Source organism: Melospiza georgiana, chromosome 15 (genome assembly GCF_028018845.1).
Source record: "Melospiza georgiana isolate bMelGeo1 chromosome 15, bMelGeo1.pri, whole genome shotgun sequence".
In the NCBI taxonomy this organism is placed as follows: Eukaryota; Metazoa; Chordata; class Aves; order Passeriformes; family Passerellidae; genus Melospiza; species Melospiza georgiana.
In genome coordinates, this window is record NC_080444.1 from 222,539 (window position 1) to 236,470 (window position 13,932).

General features: G+C 44.2%; 1 protein-coding gene across 1 annotated transcript; it reads left to right on the forward strand.

Annotated features, from left to right (window-relative positions):
- Nucleotides 1-1,579: 1,579 nt before the first annotated feature.
- On the forward strand, nt 1,580-13,345 carry GFRA3 (GDNF family receptor alpha 3). The gene is made up of 8 exons (XM_058034700.1): nt 1,580-1,691; nt 5,071-5,346; nt 6,029-6,121; nt 6,550-6,895; nt 6,969-7,078; nt 8,214-8,348; nt 9,304-9,434; nt 9,742-13,345. The coding sequence occupies exons 1-8, from the start codon at nt 1,649-1,651 to the stop codon at nt 9,874-9,876; spliced, it is 1,269 nt and encodes a 422-aa protein (XP_057890683.1). The 5' UTR covers nt 1,580-1,648; the 3' UTR covers nt 9,877-13,345.
- The last annotated feature ends 587 nt before the right edge of the window (nt 13,346-13,932 follow it).

Below are 13,932 nucleotides of genomic sequence, written 5' to 3' on the forward strand. Positions count from 1 at the left end.
CCCTCCTCTGTGCTACCTCCCCCAGTAGTTCTCTGATAGTACTCCCAACAAATGGTCAAGACTCAGCATCCTTTGCACTTCCCAGTAACATGCTCTGGTTTTGACCGAAGAACGGTTGTAGTGGTCAAACCCTGAAAAAAAGCAACAGGAGCACCAGCATGCTGTAATCTTCGTAAGATTAACGCTATTAAAAATAAGGTACAACTAAGTAACTCAATACCTACAGCAAACAAAATACATCCTCGGTAAAACCCACTTTTCACTGGCTGTGGTAGTCATGGATGTCAAGATGAAATGTCTAGTGTATCACGGGAACTGCTACTTGCTTTAATATGGTGATATACAGTAAATTCCACGCAGAAGAATTCTCACACCAGTTCCTTGCAGTAAGCAGGAGGACTAATCTTTCCTAAAAACTCAAGAAGAGGAGGGCACCAGTGAATTAGATATTCATGTACATTGAATACTTAATGTATCTGGACAGTTATTACCCTTTCTGCTGGGGTTTTCAGGCAGATGGGGTAGGTCTCTCTATTTATGCAAACAACAGACTTACTAAAACATTTGCCCCATTTTCATATACTAATGTTTGATGTGCATGTGTTGGACTGTAACTTTTCCGCACTGGTTAATTTGATTTTAGGACGCTGCCTAAATGCCATATGGGCTCTCAGAAATGCCATCTTTAGTGTGGCTGCAGACACACAGCTCAATCAAGGCAGAGCCAGCACCAGGTAAGAAACTGAAATAAGAGCCTTCACAACAAAGCCAAAAAGAAGCCACAAGCTCAGTCATCCCATCCACAGACCAAAGAATCATTTGGGGAATCTATTCAAAAGCCAGTCTGCCTCTGTATCCTCCAAGAACAATCCCTCCAGAGTGAAGGAGACTCTCCTAAGTTGGAGACTTACTGTCCTTTACCCAAATAGGCCCCCGAGGGTGTGCAATCACAGCTCTGGTCTCAGTACTGAAGTATGCTATCAATCAATGTGAAAAACGCCAATCACTTGTTTTTTAAAATTTTAAAAGTTTAATAGTAATAAAATGGTTATAAAAATAGTAACACAATTAGAGTAATAACAATTTGGACAAATTGAATTAGGACAATATGAGTCAATAAAAACAAAGAGTTACAGACGTCCAGGTACCTTTTTCTGGGCATCACGAGCCCGAAAAAGGACCCCTGCTAACAAAGGATTAACTCTTAAGAACAATAGCCCGTTGCATATTCATACACTTCATACATGATGCATAAATTCTATTCAAACACAGGATTTTGTCTGGCCATTGTCAACTTCTTCTTTGTAATCCTAATAAACAAACCCCTTGCGCAGCCCCTTCCAAAACGCCCCTTTTGAAGCATCCCCACACCGCCCGGCCGAGGGCGCAGCGGCTTCCCGATCGCCCCGGGTACAGCGGCCGCTGGATGACTCCCGTCACTCGCCCCAACTCGCTCCAGCCCGCCGACCGCCCGGCCCCTCCGCCCGCTGCGGCCGCCACGGGCGGGCCGCGGGCCCGCGGTGGGTCGGGCCGGGGGCGGTGCTCGCTGCCCGCACCTCGACGGGGCGGGCCGGGCTCAGCAGCGCCGAGGCGGGGCCGCGCAGCATGCGAGCTGCAGCCCCGGCGCTCGGAGCCACTGACCGCCAGCATGGGGCCGGCGCTGCTCCTGGGGCTGCTTCTCTCCCGAGCCGGTAACAGCGCCCGGGGCGCGGGGCGGGCTGGGCAGGGCGGCAGACCCCGTCCCTCTCCCGGCGGGCAGACAGCGGCATCGCTCGCACGCCGGTCCCGCCGCGGGTTGCAGGGGCGACGCCGGGGTCGCGGTCGCCGGGCTGACCGCTGCTCCCCCGATGCCGGGCGGGCGCGGAGCGCGTCCAGAGCGCGGCGCTCCCAAAAGCTGCGCGGCTCTCCCGGCCACCGGCTCCAGCTGCCCCGCGCGCCGGCGGCGGGGAAGAATTCGCGATTCAGAGGAAAGGCGGCTGTTGCTTTGGCCCGAAACGGGGGACCTCTGGTGTGGTTGCGGTCAAACTGGAGGGACGCTCTGGGGAGGGGACCGTCTGCCCTGGAGGCAAGGCGTCAGAAGGCGAGAGGAGATGCCGGGAGCCGATCCCTGAACGCGGCCGGATAGGCACAATGCGGAGACTCATTCGCCTGAGCTGGTCCCGGCTGCGCCGCGCTCTCGCTGGGTTCGCCCAGAGCAGTTTTTGATACCTATCCCCCATTCATTCGCCCTCTGAAATGCTTAAGGCCCCTGGTTTTCCGAGACTAGGCTCGGTTTGCGAAGACCAATCCAAGGAACTCCTGCAGAGATGCAGTTGATTGTTCTACTCTGCCTCCAAATGACAAGAGCTGAGGATTGAAATTATTCCTTTACCCAGTTCAACTCTTGTTCAGTCGTCAGGGTTGATGCGACTAGGAATAAGGAAATTAGAAACTGCTCTGATGCATTCCTAGTTTCTGTCTAGGGGTGCTTTGCACTCAGAAAAAGCTGCAACTTTTTGACTGCTAAAAGATGGGCTGCTGCGCTTATGCTGCAGTAGCCACTGGCGGCCAAAGATTGCAAAAGATTTCCCACAATTTGCCATGTCCAAATGCCAACGCTTCTTTGGTAACTGATAAAGGAAAGGTTCCCTTCTGTAATTGTCATCTCTTTAAATGGCATGGTGCAACAGGGGAAACAAGATAGACATATTTATATGACAGGACATTGAAAAGGGAGAATAAAGGTGTATTGTATTACCTATCAATTTTTTTCTAAGGTATAAATAAGCATCATGTGTTAATTGGTTATTACCTTTTAACTTCTTTTTTAAACTACAGATGGGATTCCAATACACATACATCTTCAGCATGTTCTGCAACCTAGACCACAGATCTAGGAAAGAATTAGCTTTCCCATTCTTTCACATTGTTACTGGACTACTAAGACAAAATAAAAAAAAAAATTAAACAGCTTGCCAAACTTCAGGGCTTATAACAATGCACAGACAGTAAATGATGTGTTTAGAGGAGGAATGTTTTAAAGTTGAGGTTTAGAGCACCTTCACCAGAACCCACTGTGCTGGATACAAAGGATTCCTGATTAGAGATTTTTCAGGGAGTTTGGAAAAATCAAGTCTCTATGTAAGAACCAGATGAATTACAAAGTACAGTAAGTTGCTGGAAGAACAAAGAAACTTGTACAAGTGGGACAGAGGTACCTAGATAATATTACTGAGCTGTAGGGAAAGTAGAAACTTTGAGAAGCAGGCTGGCATTCTATTGCTTGCAGCAAATAAAATGATGCAGCTAGCAAAAATGAGTAAGTGGAAGAACAAATTACATGGGGAAGATGGTAGTCTGGGCAATGTGAGTTGTACCAAGATTTCCTCCTAATTTATAGTGATGGCAGACTGAAATAGTATTACTGCACCTGCTGAACAAGAGAATGATAGGTAACATGATGTACCCAAAGAACACTAAAGGTAGATGTAAGGCTCAGCACAGTCACTTCCAAAAGCCAGCCAAGGAATATTGACCTGAAGGGAAGAAACATACCAGCCTATAAATTTTATTAGGAAACTGTCTTGTTTCAAGACTTCATTGTAATTGTACTATAAACATAGATTCATATACTGCAGAAATGAAGAAAGATTGCAGACTGAATTCATCTACCCACAACAACATAATCATAAAATTATAGAAAGACTTGAGCAGGAAGGAACCCTAAAGATCATCTTGGTCTACCCCCCCTGCCATGGACAGGGACGCCTTCCACTAGACCAGGTTGCCCCAAGTCTCCTCCTACCTGGCTTTGGACACTTCCAGGGATGGGGCAGCCACAGCTGCTCGGGGCAACCTGTCCCAGGCCCTTACCACCCTTTGACTAAAAAACTTCTTCCCCTAACATCTAATCTAAATCTTGTCTTTTTATTTTAAAACTGTTCCCCCTTGTCCTATCACTATCTGCCTGTATAAAAAGTTGCTATCCCTCCTCTTTTAAAAGTCCCTTTTAAGTACTGAAAGGGGATCCAGTGGAGGTCTCCCTGCAGCCTTCTTCAGGCTGAATAACACCCACTCTCTCAATCTGTCTCATAGCAGGAGGTGCTCCAGCCCTCAGAGCATCTTTGGGCCTCCTCTGGATCCATGCTAACAGGTTAATGTCCTTCCTGTGCTGAGGGCCCCAGGGCTGGATGCAGCACTGCAGGTGGGGTCCAGAATCTACTCTCTCGATCTGCTGGCCATGCTGATTTTGATGCAGCTCAGGACATATTTGCTTTTTGGGCTGCAAGTGCACATGACCAGCTCACCCCTGAGAATCCCCAAGTGCTCCTCTAGAAGGCTGCTCTCAATTCATCTCCCAGTCTGGACTTGGGTCTGGGATTGCCCTGATCCAGGTGCAGCATCTGCACTTGGACTGGTTGAACTTCATGAGGTTCTTATGGACCAAGCCTTCATCTGCATTTTTGGCAGGGATTTTAGGGACTGGGCTCTATGTACTTTAATTGACTGCATATCAGCCCTTCCATATGAAGCTACTTGCATCCTTTGTTAAGGATTCATTTTATTGTGCAAAGAATACGTATTCTTAAGTCTTCAGGCTCATTAAAATAGTTGTTTTCTATACCCTACAAATGGTTTTCTCGCTACATCTCTTAATGACCAGCATATACTTTAGTAATTGCAGCAGTACTCACAGTACATAGTGTGGTGTTACCATGTGGTTATTGCACTGTGGTTTTCGTGCCCAGATAGAAGAGCTCTTCAAAGCAGGCCTCAGCAACCCCAAGTTTTCACAGGCATTTACTGGTCCCCAAAATACAGAGCAATCCCTGATCCCCGCCAAGATGAACAAAATTATTATGGAGGCTTTTATTTAACCTTTTGTTCCCTCTTTCATTTATACTCATCCTTTTGTTTTTCTAAATAGAGACAGCTCTTGTCCCTTAAAGACTGCACATGAAAGATCCCAACAAGTTCTGTTTCTTGCAAGAAGTCCTTGTTGAAGACAGAATCCCTGCAGAACAATTACAAGATGCTTGTGTGGCATTCATTTTGACTGGGGCCCTAACACTCTTTTCTCTACTTGATCAGGAGACCTCATGGCTCTGCCCAGCAGTGACTGTGTCATGGCAGAGCAGCTATGTCTCTCTGACTCCACCTGCAATGCCACATACAGGACCCTGGAAAACTGCGCCCTGGCCAAGACTCGCCTCCTTTCACTGGATCATGATAGCAGGCTCAGATGTCTGAATGCAGAGCTTGACCTTGGGAACAGCTCTTTGCTGCACTGCAAGTGCCACCGGCGCATGAAGAGACAGGAGCACTGCTTACGCATTTTCTGGACCGTTCACTCCAGCATGACAGATGGTGAGATGAAGTAATATAAATTCACAAGGTACTAGTAAGGCTTACCCCCGCTCCCTAGGTGAAAACAACTGTCAATGTCCACTTCTCAGTGCTGTAGGTAATTGCTCTGGAACCATATCTCCTAGTAAAGGGAATTCATTACTACTCTGACGAGCAGAAAAAACTGATCTAGTATGGGACCAGCCCTTCAAATATACCAGCAAACCTGATAGCTACACTGAGATAGTTAGATTTAGTGCTGTGAAAAATACCTAAAAATGGTCCTGTCTATCCATCACTGAAAACACATGTGATTATGACACATATTGCCATAGCATCCCTAAGTGTTCTGCTGCTTTCTTTTGTGGGATGCTTCTACTTGACCTCCCACTAGAGCCTGCCTGTGCTGCTCAGCTCCTGACACTTACTGAAGCTGAAAAATCCAAATCACTAGATAGACCCAATTCCAGCTGGACAAAATGTAATGAAGGTTTTATACAGTAATAGCTTTGCATTTCCAGAAGAACCATTCTTGGCATTTGGCTTTGAGTGAGACAGAGCATTTCTGAAATCCAGCCTGAGGAAAGAACCAGGCATAAATAAGAAGAATATCCATTTAAGAATAAGCAAACAAACAAACAAATCTGGTCATAAAGCATTTCTCCCATCTCCTACTGCATTAAATATCTTGTATCTTGCCTAGGTTATCTCAATTTGGAGACCTCTCCCTATGAGAATTCAGCAAATGAAGAACACTGGAAGACAGATTATAATAAACTGGCAGCTCTGGTATCAGGTAAGAATTGTAATGGTTACATGATATAATGCTTCCCTCTCTTATCTTTTCATGGGTTGAAGATTATTAAGAACAATTTGGGGTAATGGCCTCTTTAATCAGAGGAATGCCTGCTCTAGGTACTTGCCTAAATTTGTCACTCCTACCATGCATAAATAAAGCCACAGATGCAGGCCCATGAAATCGGTAATAACCCACAATGATCCATATTCCAAAACAAGCGCCCTACTATGAACCCTAGTATAAAAAATACTCTCTTGTAACTGGTATAATCATGGTGTCATATGGCAGGCACATAGAAGGACTGGTTTGCTTTGTTGTTTTTAATTTTTCAAATCTGACCATCAAGAGAGGAGTGCTCATGCTTCCATACCAAATCTCTTCTGGAGACTTGCTTCATTGTTTTTGTGTTTCTTGTGGCTCTATAGGCTCACAGTTAGCAGGAGATGCAACAAATCCATGTTTGAGAGCAACACACATATGTAATCTGAGCAAGAAGTGTTTTCGTCTGCGCACAGACTATGCCTCCATCTGCACCAAGGGAGCAGCAAGTGAGGATGTGTGTGACCGGCGCAAGTGCCACAGAGGGCTAAGGAATTTCTTTGAGAAAGTTCCTGAGGATTTCACCAAAAGGATCCTGTTCTGTCCATGTCAAGATGAATTTTGTGGAGAAAGACGCCGTAAAACTATTGTTCCTGATTGTTCTTTCCAGTATAACACCAAACCGAATTGCCTCTGGCTTCTGGACTCCTGCTTAGAAGACCATATCTGCAAGTAGGTCAGGCAGCAGAGGATGTTATCCAAGAGAACAACATTGAAACTGATGGTCTCATTTTCCTTCCTACAGATCCCGACTGGCTGACTTCCAACAAAATTGTCAACCTGTAGACATATCTCCAGATGGCTGCTCTCTGCACAACCATGCTGCATGCCTGCAGGCTTACATGGGGATGATTGGTAAGTGATATCCACAGGAAGATACAGGGTAGATGCTTTCAGGCCACAAGCTTGCAGGCACTCTCTGATGCTGTGAAGGACCATTCTGGTCTCCTGCAGGAGGTAGCACTCAGTATACTGGTGAATGTGCCTTACTGATGATGGATGCTAGTGCTCTCCCTTGCCTCAGAGGTAAATGCAGTCCAAAGAGAGTTCTTCCATGGCATTTTTTTGCTGTACTTTGCCCCATCCTTGCCTGAGATTTCTGTAGGCATCTCTGCATCATCAGCTGGTTCGAAGCACTCCAAGTACCTCAGCAACAGCACACTGTGGGCTTGTTGAACTAAGTCATTGTCATTCCTAATGCTGGAGTTACATCCCATCACAGCAGTGATTAAATACAGCATTCCATCGCTGCCTGACTTTTAGATTCCTGATGGCTTGTTAGCGTTGCACTGTGTTCTCAGAGGCAGCCAGAACATAGCACTACCAGCTGTTAGAAGGAAGGTCGTCTTTAGTTTTAACTATTTACTATCTACCAACCTACTAAAACATTTTCAGAGTAGCTCAAAAGAGGATGTAAAGAGCAGCAGTACCTCAGAAGCTGTAAATCTAGACTATACCTTCAATTTTTCCAGATGGCTCTGCTAGTTTTGAGCTACATGAACACTGCCTGAATGGCATACTACAGGTGTACAGTATTTGTTTGTCAAAAGACACCTGCCTACACAGTGTTGCCAGTTACCCAAGAAGCAAGAGTACCTTTTGCTGCCATATGTCAGCTGAGTCCACGCAAGTCCTTCACATCCTAAAACAAAAATCCTTCACAGTTTAATGCTTGCACCATTACATTGCTTTCCCCCCATCAATTTGCACTGAGCTCTGCAGGTACAGTTCTCACCAATACATCTGCTGTGTACACATCACAGTTTAATGCTTGCACCAGCTTCAGTTCTCAATACATCTCAGAGTGCCTGTGTCAGGGGTAGCAATCTCAACACTTTCTCACAGCTCAGCAGACTTCAGGTAGGTTCATCAAGCCTGACATTGCCCGGGTAACACACTTATCACAGTGGAAGGCTTCTGCCTCCGGGGCAGCATTTCCTTCAGTATAACATGATTCATAATGCTTCTTTCATCTGGGGTTTTGGGACAGGCACACCCATGACACCCAACTATGTCAGTAACTCCAGCGTGGAGGTTTCCTTGTGGTGTACATGTGAGAACAGTGGCAACCAGAAGGAGAAGTGTGACCAGATACTCGGCATGTTTGAGAGCAACAAATGTCTTGGTAAGCATCAATCACATCACAGAGAAACAGCTCAGCAGAGAGCAATTTAAATTCTGTGGTTTCAAGATTCTGTGTTGCATTGCTCTTGTGTATAGTTCTATGTTCTGCAATGATCCATGATCTCCTCTGCAACCTGTGGGACCAGCCTGGATCTGCTCTAAGAACTGTTTCTGTATCTTCTGGCAACATTTCTGTTCACCTCGAACACCCTTGAAGCTATTTCCAAACATCATTCAAATGAAGGGCACTGCAAAAACATCACCAAGGGGAGATGAGACATGCTGTATCCATAGGTTGCTGAGTAACCACATTTGTGCACCAGGATTATGGGATCAGGATTCCCCTCCTTATCCTGTTTCTGTACTCACCCCTCATTTACTCAGTCAAGATAAGTAGCTTCTGATGCAGCCTGTTACTAGATTCAGCATAGCAGTTGCAAAAGTCCTGTTATATGCAACCCTAAATCTGTATTTCTTCTATTTCCCTAGTGTTTTAGCAACATACTTCAATGAGATTTAAATATTTTATGTTTGTAAAAGCTTTAAAAGGATATAAAAGAAAACAGCATCATTACATAAATGATTAATACTTAAACCTGCCTCCCACAGTATATAAAAGCCTTACACCCAGCACTACAGACACATCTACAATTTAATCATCTCATCTGAGATACTACAAACCTGCCCCTTACAAAATACAGAGTTGGGAAATTTGCAGAGGGGACCCAAAAGTCTTCAAGTACAGTTCAAACTGTTTTTGCAGTCTGCTCAATGTCACAAGTAAACTCACAAACTGACAGGCCATTCAGAAAACAGAGAATATGTATTTTCTAAATCATGACCACACAGCCTGTGAGTGCCTTTCCAAAAATAGCTTCTCTAGACTTCTGCTCACTAGACTCCAAGGTGTGCACAAGAAAAGCACAGTAAGACTCTTACTTTACTTCTGTTTGCAGAAAATACCATTTGGTCTCAAATGCACCTGAAGCAGGCAGCTCTAGAAAGACAGGAAGACTTATTTTATTCATCTTCCCTAAGCTTCCAAGGAGACAGTGCCAGCACATCTCTCTCTTCGGCAATGTCCCAGGTACGCAATGCTTTGTTGCCCTCACAAGGCAGTGAGTCAAGTAGCCTAGAGACAGTAGTTGAAAAACCTTGGATCTGGAAATATGTGACTTTGGACATCAAACCAAGGAATGCCATGTGCATGCAGAACACTGGACTACTCTGCCTTAAGTTAGTCCTTCCACAGACAAGCAAAAATAGGAGGCTGTATGTCTGGCCACAGGAGTTACAATAGTCTCACAATAGTGCTCAGAACCAGAGGTTCTGCAGCCAGAAGTTTGAGCATAAATGTGTCTAACTGGGATTCATCCCTCTTTTTTATTTCCTAGGTGGCTGAAGGGAAGACACAACGAGACAGCTCCAAACAGAGCAGTATGCCTATGGCCTCCTCTGTATTTTCTGGAGCTGTTACTTCCTGGCCTTCTCTGGCTCTGTTCCTGCCCCTGTTGCTTAGCCCACATTAATTGGGTATAAAAGGAATCTTTCCTTTCCATATTATTAATATTATTCTACATCCAGGCATGTCCCAATACAGATTTACCTTTGGGAAACAGAAGGCTTGCAGACAAGAGGAATGGCCCTAACGCAGAACGGCAGTCACTGGAAACCTCCCACATACTTGCACCCTGCTTTCCCCCTGTCAGTTTGCACTGAGCTCTGCAGGTACAGTTCTCACCATTGCTTCTGCTGTGTACACATTCCAAGTAACAGGTTAATCTTCCAGCTTAATAGGTTAAATCAAAGGTCTGATTTCTTTCAGAATTTGTGCAGAGTTTGGTTTCTGACGGTAGGGATGATCTGACAGTGTCTCCGACCGCCCCACCATCTGAAGCTCCTCCTCAGGCATACAATCATTGAATGGTTTGGGTTTGAAGGGACCTTAAAAAATCATTTGGCTTCAACCCCCATGCCACGGGCAGGGACTGCCTTCCACTAGACCAGGTTGCTGCAAACCCCATTCAACGTGGCCTTGAACACTTGAAGGGATGGGGCAAGCACAGCTTCTCTGGACAATCTATGCCAGTGCATCACCACCCTCACAGGGAATAATTTTTTCCTAATAGTCAATCTAAACATACCCTCTTTTGGTATAAAAATGTTGTTCCACATCCTGTCCCTAGAGATCCTGAAAAAAAAGTCTCAGTGCTTATCATCCCCCTGATGTATTGAAAAGGCACAACAAGATCTCCACAGGGCATTCTCTTCTCCAGGCCAAACCACATCAACTGTCTTGGCCTTTCTTCATAGGAGGGGAGTTCTAGCCCTCTTGTAATTTTCATGGCCTCATCTGAACCTGCTTGAAGAGGCCCATGTCTGTCACGTACTGGGCGCCCCAGAGTTGGAATGCTGAACTCCAGGTGGGGAGGTGGGCTGGGGTAGAGGGGAAGAATCGCCTCTCAGCCTGCTGGCCATGCTTCTTTTTATGTAGCCCAGGCTGCAGGATGGCTTTCTGGGCTGCAAGTGCATTTTACCGAATCACGTCTAGTTTTCCATCTAGCCATGTATCTAAGTCCTTTGCTGCAGGGCTACTCTCAATCCATTTCACTCCCCCACTCTGTACTGATATTGAGGGTTGCCCCAAACCAGATGTGGGACCTTGCACTTGGACTTGTTGCACTTAATGAGTTTTGTTGATATCTATTTCTCAAGCCTATGAAGGCATAGAGCATATAATCCTAAAGACTAGAAGCCTGTGCTTCAGGGTGGGTTGCAAGTAAAGCTTAATAAATATAGATGTGAAGTCCTCAGTAAACACCATCTCTGGATTACTTTCAGTTCCCTTTTCAAATCCATTCTTTTAAGTATATGAAAAATACCAGTCCAGATCAAGAACACTATACTGGAGTTTATGCTCCATTCTGTTGTTCTTTCAACATACACATAATCCATTATCGCAGTTAGCAACACACTTGGGTTTTGTTGTTTTTCAAGATGAATGCTGCTCAACTCCAGTAGATTTAGGCTTATCCAACAAAAGATGATGCCTGGCCTCAGGACAGATCATCTCTGTAACCCTTAGAGAATACATTTGGCTCTTTGAAGGCGCATTGATCACAAACCCTGGGACATATAGTTGCAAGAATCTCCTTGTATCTGTCCACATATTCAAGTTACCATTGTCACCTTCCAGCCACTCGCCCCATCTTCCTCTTCTGCCAAGCACCGTCTCATAACCTGTTTATTCTGAATATAAATGTGTGCACTGTGTAACTGCTGTTAGTTTGTACTGCGTTTGTCTGTTAAAATGTGGTGTTAAATGAATATTGATTTCTGAGCACAGGTTAACAGTCTACAATCAATTGTATGCAAGAGTTGCCTCACCAGCCAGCCAACATTTTCAAATAGCCAGAAACTCAGCTCAAAACAGCTCCTCCATGCATACATGTCAAGCCCATTGCTCATACTCAGAGAGAGGCAACAGATCTGAACAATGCTATACACATCCAAACAAGATTATAATCCTGAACAGAGGCAGGGTAGCTGAGTATTTCTTTTTATCCTGTGTTTTATCTGTTGCGAAGAAAGGACATCACTGTCAGACACCTTATTACAGAATCTTACACCGTCATGTGTATCAAAGTAATTATCCTACTGCAGTGGTAATATTTTCATTTCCAATTCCAGACTTCTGTTTATTTCCTAGGCAGGTAGAGAGAAGAAAACATGCATGCAGCAGCAGCATCATCTCCTCTGTCACACAGAGAAGCAATGTATTATTTACACACAGTAGGAATGAATATGTTTTCTTAATACACAGGTGTACTAATGCTGATATTTCTCCTTACCTGCTGAAATATGGCTATTTGGAGCAAGAGACAGCACTGTTTCCACATGTTTGCCACCTTTAGTTAATAAATATAGAGTCCATGTAACCCTAATATAGTAAGTACATTAGGCGATCCTCCATATTGTGGGACTTAGAAATGTATCAAGATTCTTGACTGTAACGTAATAGCATCTGTCATCTCTAGAAGTTAATGGAGAGTGACAGGGAAGAAGAAAATCTTATTTGTTTCACTATTCCACACAACAGAGAGAATACTTGTGAGAATAACGGAGTAGATTTCTGAGTGATCTGTACCACACACACTGGTACACAATGTACTGCATTGGTCTCCCACTCATCTGTGCTGTGATCTTTCCTCTTTCCCAAATTTAGTGCTGTAAAACAGATTGATATGGAAAAAGGGATTAGCAATTTCTTGTTTATGTTTAGGGCACTAAGTTCCTACTAAGAGGATACAACTGCAGTCTTCTGTCATATCCTGGGTTGTATAGGAAAATGCTTGACACTTGGACAAATCATACTCTAGACTGAAATTGAAACAAAACATGTCAGTTTGTTGGGGTTTTTTTTCCAAGTGTCATGTGTCCTTTTTTCATGCACCTTTATATACACAGCTGCCTCTTAGCTTGTTCATCAATAACTGTAAGAAAAATTCACTTCTAACTACACCTTCATTCACAGGTACTCACACTGTTGTGAGTACAAACCCATTTTCACTTAGACTTTTCTAACACCTGGTCTCCATATATCACAGGTTTTCAACTATACAGTATGTATCCATGCACAACTTAACTGCTACTAGAACTGTCATGCCAGTATCACTATCAATTCAGTTCTGTCAGCACCATCAATGTTCCAAGACTGGCACATTTCCTAAACCCATTCAGAACAGCTTACTAATCATACTACAGGGCAATTAAGAACCCCACTTCAGCTTCTGTTGCCAAAAAGTGGAAAACAACATCCTGTGAGCACCTATGGTCTCACAAAAGATTATCCACAAAACACAAAATTAATCCAATAAAAATTCTCTATCCAGACAGTCTTAAAAATGAGCAAGCATATAGGAGGAGGGAACCTTCTAATTACTGTAATGCAGATTATTTTTTAAAGAGTAAAATAATGTGAGGTCTGACTAATAAAATTTATCTATCTTGCAACTCTAGAAGCCTCCTGCCTTCTTTTCTATTTCATAGAAGCTACACTCCTTATCTCCACTGCTGGAGACATTATGGAACAGAAATGTTAAGAACAGAGTTAGAATCTCTTACAAAACAATCTTAACTTTTACAGATATCATTCACTGTCAGGTACTTCAGCTGTGGCTTCTAGAACTCTGACAGAGCCTTAGGTTCTTTGTAGCATTTACAAAGGGCATTCATATAGTCCTCCAGCAGTGAGCTCAGCTAACTGATAGATAAGTGATTTCTTGTGACAAGCGGGAGAACCAATTCACATTTCTTGCCCGAGGTCGTAAGCAAAATGATGCCAGAGATAAACCTTGATTTTGCAAGTCCAAAAATAGTGTCCTTGCCTCATTCAAATAATTCCCATTGCCTCCAAGAAATGTCTATGTTTTAGTAAGCATCAAGTGGCTGCAGTTTTCCTTTTAGAAGGGGGAACAATATGTTATTGCAGATGACAAAAAGCTAAAGCACTTTTGGTTTCAAACAGTGATTCCTGGCTACAGGTCTCAGGCACACCTCTCAAAATCAGCTGACAATAAAAGGTA

Coding starts and splice junctions, on each gene's coding strand:
- GFRA3 (XM_058034700.1), top strand. CDS start 1,649: ATGGGGCCGGCGCTGCTCCTGGGGCTGCTTCTCTCCCGAGCCG. Junction 1,692..5,070: donor GCTGCTTCTCTCCCGAGCCG/GTAACAGCGCCC, acceptor CTACTTGATCAG/GAGACCTCATGGCTCTGCCC. Junction 9,435..9,741: donor TCTCTTCGGCAATGTCCCAG/GTACGCAATGCT, acceptor TTTATTTCCTAG/GTGGCTGAAGGGAAGACACA.